General features: G+C 44.0%; 1 protein-coding gene across 1 annotated transcript in view; it reads right to left on the bottom strand.

Moving 5' to 3' along the window:
- Nucleotides 1-9,005, bottom strand: part of LOC135384320 (uncharacterized protein K02A2.6-like) — a 17,389-nt gene extending 8,384 nt beyond the window's left edge. Inside the window, exons 1-2 of the mRNA XM_064613526.1 lie at nt 8,891-9,005; nt 8,741-8,838 (exon numbers count right to left, since the gene is read on the bottom strand). Of these exons, the coding sequence (XP_064469596.1) occupies nt 8,741-8,838; nt 8,891-9,005 (213 nt within the window). The remainder of the gene's footprint in view (nt 1-8,740; nt 8,839-8,890) is intronic.
- Between the last annotated feature and the right edge of the window lie 1,869 nt (nt 9,006-10,874).

Consider the following 10,874-nt stretch of genomic DNA (forward strand, 5'->3'; position numbering starts at 1 on the left):
AAGATAATAAATACTAACGTTAAAATGTAATTAAGATAGAGTATAAATACATAAAAATTAAAGTAATTAAGATAGAGTACAAAATACTTCAAAAAGTATTTGAAATACAATTAAGATGCTATTTATCCTTGAGCGCAAAAAGTCACCGGTCACTGCTCAATGCGGCAAGCCGTCGCTATGTGACATGAATCACCTAAACCCCGCGCACTACGGTAGCCGCCGCTGTGTAGGACTAGGAGTCATCTAAACATAAGTCCCAAAGAGATGACAAGGAGATACCACATAACTCCACTAAGTATTGTGACCCAGAACAAAGCAAACTTCTGCAAGTCCCTGGTCGGCGAGGTCAGAATTCGGCGTCACCGCGTCATGGCACACATAATAGAACCCTCACTGGCCAAGGATTAGGACACACTGGGCAGTTTCTAAATGGAGACTTCCAAGAAGGGCCAATGTCCGGGTCAAGTCCGAGAGACTCAGGAAATTTCCACTGAACACGCAAGATAATGGAAAGACGGGACACAGAAAGTTTGAGAGGGAGATCCAAAATATGTAATTAGAGTATTGAGTAGAAAATACCACAAAATGTATTTTAAATAGAGTACAAATACACAACACAAAAAGTATTGAGTAGAGTACCAAAATACCGCAAATTGTATTTAAAATACAGTATTTTAAATACAATACTCCAAATACGTACAAGTCTGCCTACAACGAATAGGCAGTACTGCCGGTTGGTTATACGTGGAGTTGGCTGTGGATCTGGTACCAGTAGACATGCGCGCACTTCCACAGACCGCACTTCCTCAGTTCCGGTACGTGACTCTGTCCTGTACGCTTGCTACCGTCCGCCCGTTGGTCCTGATATTTCGCGAATGTTCCGATCACCATACACGGCATGTTTAGTGCGGCACATAACTGAGCATCGGCTCAATATGCCGTTCCACTAGAGAGGACTCCCAAAACTACAGCGGTGTTCACGTCCATACGATCTTGTCCGATGCTTGGTGGAACCTCAGTGTCAGCCAGACCCTTTAGTATGCACATTTTGCACTGCAGTGTTAGTTCACTGCGCAGTCCTTTTCTGCGTTCAGAAACGACTTCCATGTCCGCGAGTGCACAACTGAATGGGTGATAGATTCCGAGCGCCTTGACGCTACTGAACAGCTGCATTAGTGAAGACAGACGTAACTAAAGCCCGCAATATTGACATGTAACTAAAGGCCAAAACGTTGACATGTGACTAAAGCCCACAATACTGACATGTAACTAAAGCCCACAATACTGACATGTAACTAAATCTCACAATATTGACATGTAACTAAAACCCAAAATATTGACATGTAACTGAAGTCCAAAACGTTGACATGTAACTAAAGCCCACAATACTGACATGTACTAAATCCCACAATATTGACATGTAGCTAAAGCCCAAAATATTCAGTTATCTGAAATACGCACTTCGCTGCTGTCAAAGCGACGTCAAATTGCACAAACAATTGCACATGTGTTTTCATGTATCCATAACGCAGCAAAGATCCCCTGGAAAAACTAATGCTTTCATAGCGTGCACAAGTGCTCCCATGCTTGCTCATGACGTCGTAACGCTGAGATTCATTTCCCAATCTGAGGGAGCAAACATTTCTATCCATCTATTTACCGTACTTCGACCTGGGTCCCAAGTGCTCCGATTCCATTTCAGCTTCCATTCTGATTCAACTTCGATCCTGAATAACTTTTCTCAGCCGAAGCATATCTGCACACTTGCCCATCAAATTGTCCGCTGTACCTTATTGTACACTAAACGGTATGGACGTGTCTGAAATCTTCCCCAACCAGCTCCTTCCGCCGCCCGAAATTCCAAATGCTTAGAGTCTAGGGGACCGCACTTGATCCGCTCTCCTAACCACGTCATGGGACGAGGGGATACCCAGTGCGGTTCAAATAACTATTGTAAAGTTGGCCCATGAAACAACAGACCCCCCTTCCCGTTGACATCCTACTGGATGAGTGCTAAAAGCGCTGCCAGGTTTCCGGCATCCAGTGTATAAGAAAAGATTTTACTATATAACCTACCCAGCGCCACTATTTTTTTTTACAAGCACGACCCTTCCACATTTCTGTGGCTGCGACTGGGAATTCCAAGACAAATAAGTTCCATCTACTGTTCCCCCGAGAAAATGAGCATCGTTGAACAAACAATAAACAAAATTTGGGGCTGGGCTACGCTGCCCGTGCTCGTGCTCCCGCGTCATGGTCAACGTCGGCCTCGTCGTCTTCCGGCCACGTGCAGCGGTATATCATTTCCAGCCACTGATCTCTGCACTGATCTCTATGTACAAAGGCTGGATCGCGCATGGGAGAGGGGCTCGTGGGGGAGAGGCGTGCATTCGGGCCGCCATGTTGGTGGGCCCTACTGTGTGTGCCCATAGAAAACAATGGGAGGCAACAGAGACTGTGAGTATTTATTGCGCTGCTAGCATTGATCGTTGTTTGTCATCACACAATTTTGTAAGGTGCCAGTATGCTGATGTATCCTAACAGTGTTTCACAGGTGTCCTGCCGTTCGATTCTTAATTACGTTATGTTTTGCATTCCGAAACTAGACCGTCACTGCAGTGCAGCGCTGGGGATTGTACTACAGCACGTTTCCCAGCCAATATTTCAATAAGAAACGACTTGTGGTTAACAACAACCATGTATATAATATCCCGTACTGTGTTCTGGACAAAAATTGTTCCATAAAGAACGGTCCGGGAAAAGATATATTCGCATGGCAGAAAGAGATCGTTCTGTAGAATCACAGCCGTTGTTTTAGCCGTGTATGCGTTTAGTATGATTTATATCAAGCATCGCCTTAGAAAGAGTCTTTTAGTAAACGACAGCGGTGCTTTGCCTCGCAAATATGGACACACCGAAGCAGCCCAAATAATTACTTCACGCAATTAGATCACACTCGTTAGGACAGTTAATCAGGTAGTGATGTAAGCTTAATCAATTAAGTTACTTAGAAAGTGGTAACACCTCCTTGAGACACAGGACTTATCTCTTTTTGAAGTACAGCCCTTCTATGTTTGTTTGCTTCTTCCTTTATTTGTTCTGATTATTTGCAGGCGCGGTTGTGCCAAACTAGTGTGCCACTAGGTTGTGTCCTTCTCCAGCACTCACATGTTTTTGTTGAATACAACTGCAGCGTGAGCAAAGCTGTTTGGGGACGGGGTCCTGCTATCCAGTGCTGACTTTGTCATGCTTGTTATGTGGAGCATGTTCCAAAAAATGCAGCTCCACGTATGATCTTCAAATTGCAACAGGACTATTTGGAGCTTGAAACAGTTGTGATTTTGTCATTTTGGCCCTCATGTACCCAGACTGTGAAACTCAAACAAAAAAGTCTAACACGATATGGTTTTGTAATGAAGATCACTGATGATGAGTAAAGAGAATATACGAGTTCAAGTTTATTCAATATTTTATATGATTCATTATATTATTCAACATTTTATGTCAAGTTTATACAACATCAAGTTTATTCAAGTTCAAGATCTATTTCTTGCACTTATGCGTTTCAGGATACAATGAACGTGCAGGGAGGTCGCAAAAGACTAATTTGACGCATAACATACATAACACGCATAACACTAATTTATTGTTTTGTGACCTTGCTACAATGGCAATATATATTTTACGAATGATAATGGTCAGGTATACGCTCTCTAAATTTGTAGCACTCAATTTTAGGTTGGAATGAGCACTGAATAGCAACTTCCCTCCTGATATTTTCTCATATATGCTAAATTTTAAATTTAATGTGATCGAATATGTGATAATATAATAATAATATACTATAAGAATATAATATGTGATAAATGAATGTGATCAACAGTAGATGTAAACAACACGAGTAGCCAGAGAAGTGCATTCTCAATAAATAATTTTCTTCTTATAGCGTATATGTGCATGCCTATTAACTGAAACAATTATCACAGTTCCCTGACAAGTTTTAATTTCTGAGAGTGTACTGTAGAGGCTGCTTAGAATTACAACAGTTCATACAAGGTATTATATACTGTGAATGCCTTTAAAAATCCCATGTGACACATATGCCTTTAGTTTCTGGAGGTGCTGTGGTAGTCAAAGTTTGTGGGCATTACGCAGGTTCTGCACCCATTTCTTGAGTATGTTGAGGCAGCTGTGAAGTAACCTGCATTGATGATGATTATTCCAATTTTTATGGTGCATCGACAACAAAGGAAATAATACATCACAACATTGGTTTGGGTGCAACCAGTTAAAAATGAATATGTTGTTTAATAAATGCATTGGACAAATGTTAAAACATCAGTTTAAAACATGGTTTACAATCCCTGTATTTTCTAAAAATTAAAAAGATTAAAAACTATTCCAAATAGAATATGGGGAACTCTTCTAAAAAGAATTATAATCTCTAATTATTATATTGCTGGGTGAAGGAGCCTAAAGTGTAAGGTGTGTTTCCGATGTGAACATGTAAGAAAATATGCAAAACTGAGAGAGGCTAACCACAGTGCGTGCACTGAGGTTGTTCCTTCCTGTAAAGTAGAAACCAGTGGATGAGGAACGTGATACGTACTTGTACACCCAGCCGTATCACACTGCACAGATTATTCACTGGGTAGCCCTCATGACGAAACCTGGATTGAGAGACCACTTTTGCCTTAAAAACTGCTAAAATAGCACGACACGCTACAAATTATTACTATCGTAACAAGCTGACGATACAGCTCAGACACAAAGGCGTTATTCAAGTCGCGCCACACCACCGTCACGTAGGATTCTTTGTCACAAATCAAACCAAGGCACAAAACATTACCAATACATGAAAAAAGGTGACAATCGTGGTCTCATTATGACGTAATACCGAACTTGTGCGTGAAGGTAATTCAAAGAAATGAATGTGGCACTTGCTTCCGCAGAGAACACCGTGTACCATGCTAGCAATGCATGCCAAAAAGCGCTCGAGTGCTCGCACATATATTGATGACAACACTACCTGTGTAGTGTAACGTGTTCTTTCAAGCATATTATGCACTCAAACTGTATTTGCCGCCGGGTAAAATGCAAGTGTGCTCGATTGAACGTCGGAAGAGCGATCAAGCAACCTGCATCCAGTGCTCGTTTTGGGCAAAAAAACACTTCATAATGGTCAACTAAATATAGACAATGGACGCCTATTTATTACTCGATAAAGAGTGACTCACCTGTATAAATTTAGGCCCTGTAACCTTGCCAGTACGGGCGGTACGACCGTAATTGCAAGAAGTTGCCATGATCGCTGCGGCGACTGTTGTGGGTACAGTAAGATGGCGGCCGGTTTCTTCACGCTCGCGCTCCCTATCCGCGATCCAGCCTTTTACAATCGAGATCAGTGGATCTCTGGTAGGTGCGCGATGGAACATCTTCGTCATCTTCGAATGGTTCCGACAACTGTGCTGCCGTACTTTGGATGGAGCCACGCGGCATCGCGTCACCAGCTCACGTGGTATAGTGGATAGCGTGCTGGCCATGTCATGTCGTGACTGGGAGGAACCCGGGTTCGAATCGCGTCATGTGATAGCAGCCCTGTTGACGTTTGCGCCAGCCGGAGATGTTGAAGATGTCATGACGTTGAATTTCGGAACCACGGAGCGCAAAACGTCGTTCCATACAAACAAACTGAGCGCTCCGACTCACAGCTGATAACGAAGTATGTTTATTGGCTGGTAATTTGAAACGTCATGTGCGCAGCTCGCCCCCCCTCTCCCCCGATTGGACGGCAAAACGCTACGTAGCCATGTGACGTGTGCGTGGTGGAGAGAGGCTCGCTGGTTACTCATCTTTGAAAGCAGTTATATGGGTCAATGAGCTGGCACGAGCCGAACGAAATGTATATTTGGGTATTATGATCTGCGTTCTTTCATGGGGTATCATTATTTCAGAAATGTTTGGTGGCCTGTTTACGGCCCGTTTAAGGCTTGCGCCTTGCGATATGCTGCTGGTGGCGCATCAACTTCGTCTTCGGCCTGGTGGCGCCACACACGCCTCAAAGAAAAATGCACAAAGTCCTGAAACCTCTTGAAAGTGCAATCACACAGGTCATGGGGAGCAGATCGAGAAACTCTTCACAGAGTCTATGTTTCCATGGTTCGGTCAAGACTTGTCTATGGTGTATGGTTCAGCACGTCAATCGGTTTTAAGACGCCTTGATCCTATCCGTCACCAAGCTCAAGCTGTTTCTAAAAAGATGCGTCAGTATCGACTGGCAGACATCTTGGGACAGGCAAACCAATAATAAACTACATAGTATTACATAGTAGTAGTATTACATAGTATTACCCTACGTTGGCACCAGTTCACCAGGTATGGCCAATCAACTACATGAAGTGCTATCCTCCCGCCTTCGTCTGGGACACACATACTTGACGCATGGGTATCTTCTACGAGGAGAAGACCCACCGGAATGCAACCACTGTGGGGAACAGCTTTCGACAATTCACATCCTCATCTCGTGTCCAGCGTATCAACAACTCCGTCAGCGTTATTTTGCTTCCTTTTATGGAAACTTTTCACCACTCCACCCAATGCTTCTGCTGGGTGATGACAGTTTTATACCTTTTGAGAACGTGTATAGGTTTTTTAGGGATACTGGGTTTTTAAAAGATCTGTGATTTTAAATACTAACGTAACAGTTAATCCAATTTTAGTCTTGGACATGTACTTTGGAACTAGCTAGTCTTCAGTGGTGTTTGGCGCATTATGGCCTTAGTAGCTGATGCGCCACGAAAACCCGAATCATCATCATCATCATCTATCCATCACCAAGGACTTCGTCTGGTTCTGGGGGCATTCCGCAATTCGCCGGTAGAAAGCCTTTATGTTGAGTGCAACGAATGGTCGTTAGAACGACGAAGGTTTTATCTTGCTACCTCTTAATCATTAAGGATAAGAGGCTACCCTGATCATCCTGCGCTCTCATGCATTAAATACACGCACTTTCAACAACACTTCATTAACAGACCCACGATCATTCCACCACTTAGCATGCGTCTTTTGCAAGATGTTCAAGATTGTGGGTTCGCACAATATAGCTCTTTTGTGCTGGAGACCGGGGCACGAATTCCCCCGTGGCAGCCACCTCCACAGTGTCACACTTCACTATCAAAATTCAAAAAGCAAGATATTCGCGCTCCAACAGGAATTTGAATCCATGAAACAAGATTTTGGAGAGCACATAGCCTTTTACACAGACGGCTCTAAAACACAAACCGGCGCCTCGTGCGCAATGGTGACCGACACATGTACAAAGTTGCATCGCTTAGCGAACATATTTTCTATCTTCAGTGCTGAAGAATATGTTGGGATTTTAGCCTTAAACCACATCATACAACATGGCATCAAATCATCAGTTGTATACGTGGACTCCCTCAGCTGTTTGCAAGCGATATGTAGCCTGCATACACAAAGAAACCTCCTTGTCCGCCGTGCACAATGTCTGGCATTCAGAGCTAGCAATAAAGGTCTTTACATAATGTTCTGGTGGGTGCCGAGCCATGTTGGCATACCCGGCAATGAACTCGCAGATGCTGCAGCAGGAGCTGCTCTTTGTGGTGACTTAACTCCTTTTTAGGTTCCTTATCCAGACCTGAGAAAGGGCCTCAAGAAGAAAATCAACGAAGCATGGCAACGAGATTGGGATATCTGGGAAATAACAAGCTACGTCTCGCTAAGGGTAACATAGGCAGCTCCACTTTCTCTTTCAAAAACCGTTCACATGAAGTGATTTTCAGCCGACTCAGGATAAGACACACACACTTGACGCATGGTTTGCTGTTACGCAGGGAGGATGCACCCCAGTGTACGAGCTGTGATGTGCAACTCGCTGTTCTACATATCCTGATCACCTGTCCATCACACGAACCTCATCGTCGTCATTATTTTCATGAATTTTATCGAGATCACACGCCACTACATCCGGCCCTATTGCTGGGTGATGAACCTCTTATACCTCCTTCAAGAATTTTTTTGTTGCTTTTTTAGGGATATGGGGTTTCTAAGTGCACTATAATTTCATATTTCGTAAGTTATACAGCCCTGTTTATGCTACATTTTACGTTTTTTCTAACCTAATCATTTAAAACCACATCGTTTTAACCTAATTTGCTACATTCACTACCATAGTCTTTGGGCTCTATGGCCCTTGATGCTTTTGCGCCAGAAACATCCAACCATCATCATCAACTTTTGTGGCCCGTGTTCCAAGCAGGCAGTCCTCTTTATATAGCACGTTTATGGCAGCATCCGTTTGTTTATAATCCTTTCGGGCAATATGGCCAGATCTGTCTAAGTCCATCGACGCTGCTAGCTCTTGACAACAGAGAGAGAACACTTACAGTCAACATCTGAAGAAGCATCACTGAGTGTGTTAGCATAGCTGGTTGGTATGGCTGCTCGGCTCTGACTCACACCTCATGTAAGAAGCAAAAGCGTGTGGTTTTCTTTGGTCGCTTGTTTTTCTTGAAATATGATTTCACTCAGTTGAACTTTTTTAAACTTGCTGCTGGATTCACATAGACATCACTGTTGACATTCCCTAGCAATTCGGTGCACACAGGATGCTACATCATCCGAACCATGCCACAAGAAGCACTTCACTTATACGCTTTGGGTGGTGTTTTGGCAGGAAAATGCGTGGTGAATCGTCATCATCACTGCTTGACAAAATTACCCTGCGCTTCCTCCTGCCACGACCAAGCTCTTCCTCTGCATTGAGGTCTGACGTGTTTTCAGCCATAGGCAGCATCTGCCTTGCCCGGTGGTAGGTTCCTGCAAAGCAGAAGATACAGGCATACAAAAGCAACAAACGCTTCATTCTTACTGTATCTTGCCACTATCATACATGTGAGCTTGATCCATCCGGACTGTGGGCCTTTCCGCTTGCGGACATATAGATCAACTCTTGCCTCTTCTCGATGTGGTGGCCAATAGCACATTCTTTCACCAATCATCCAATTGCTTGGAACAACCGCAACAGTGTTATCTTCCTCAGGAAACTTGACGATCAAGAAGTCATCCAGCTCTACTGTGATTGCAAATGCTGATTTGAACCAAATACTTAAAAGGCTACAAAAGCCACCTTATCAGTCTTCCCATGGGAGTGATCAATACATATCTAAAACAAAAAGAGCTCTCCTAAATGGATAATACGCAATGGGGAGGGTACCTGCATACATTTAACACAGCCTGGGGAAGCCCTAAACGTTGGCTTTTGTACATGGCAAACAGTGTTCAAAGGAAAAATACTATAGCAGACGATGAGGCTAGCTTGCAGGGCAAAAGATGTGTGCAACATGGTAAACTGCTACGCTTGTTCACTATGTGGCAGTTGGAATGCCACATAAGTGTTTGTCCGGAAGGGCAAAAGTGCATATTTCATGCGTACGGATGCAAGAGGCCAAACGTGCTCACGAGAAAGATGCGAAACCCCATGAATGCCAAGGAGAGATGAGGCACATGGGTAGGTATATAAATCATCTGCCCTCCTAAATCTCGTCCCAACAATACATATTTCGCCTGATGAAGCGCTAACAGCTGCACCTGTAATCTTTATGAAGGTGCCATCATACAAAAGACATGTGCTGTCGCGTGCATTGTTCCGCATACGGAAGCGGCCTGGTACTGTTACTTGCTTATAGAGGGGAGGAAGGCATCCATTAGGCACAGCTTCATTACACATTTCTTTGAACAAATGTGCACCCCTTCTACGGTGAGTAGCCGGAGGAGGGATGCATCTGTGTTCAAAGATCCTGTTATGGAGCTGCTCCCGTGGTTTTTCGGGCTTACGGAGGCATCTCTTTAGCATCTGCATAAAACTCTCGAAAGGGAATGCGCTCCAGTGGTCAAGAGGGCCGTGATGCCGTACATCATTGGCCAGGTGAGACAGTCCGTGCACATTGTGCGGAACGGATGCCCTTTCATAAATTTCCCCATGTTTCTTTACAAACTCACAGAGGAGCTTCTCTGCATAATCAGTGTGGATTTGGGAAAGACTAGGGCTGAGCAGTATAGAAGTCGCAACATGCAGCTTCAAAAAATGTTTATACTGAGCTCTAGGCAGTGATGATGTCAATGAGAGGGGCCCCGTATAAAGCAGGAACGTGCGAAATTCTGTAGCCTTCCATCTGTCAAGCTCAGACGAGGACCTAGGCTTCCATGCAAAGTCAGTCGGAACAAAAGCCGCAAAAGATGCATGCTTGACGGAAACAGTTTCACGTAAAGTGTGACTGAGGCGGTGACTTCCGTTTCCTTTGAACCAGAAAGGAAGGAGCATTTTTTGCACGCCTAAGCAAACAAGATGCATATAATCTAAAGGCACATCCTTAGCCATGTCGGTAGCTCTTCTATCACTGATGTGCCAATGTGGTTTTCCTCCTGCTCACGGGAACGAAAGCTGTCATTGGTCCTCAATTGTGCGTCTATTTCTGGGAAGCACACTCTGTCTTCTACATATTCGCCTTCCGTTGTACAGTTTTTACAGCTATTGTACCCAGAATGACTTTTGACTGCAAGAACATACGCCCGGGCTGGTGAGTCACATGTAAGCCCTGAAATCTTAATGTTCCTGCCTTTCCCTTGAAGTTCTGCCCCACTGCATGGCAGTTCACTGACCTCCTTGACAAATGACATTAGAAATTCGTTCACGCAAGGTGCCTTTGATGTGCCATAATATACACCAACACGAAACGGCTCCTAATCGCTCATCATAGTTCATAACCTTGGCCGTTCTGTTTCTGCTTCCCTGCTGAATTGTTAATTTTCTTGTTTTCCGTACATTATATTCTGTCCTGAAGCTTTCCTCGGTG

Source organism: Ornithodoros turicata, chromosome 2, assembly GCF_037126465.1.
Source record: "Ornithodoros turicata isolate Travis chromosome 2, ASM3712646v1, whole genome shotgun sequence".
Lineage (NCBI taxonomy): Eukaryota > Metazoa > Arthropoda > Arachnida > Ixodida > Argasidae > Ornithodoros > Ornithodoros turicata.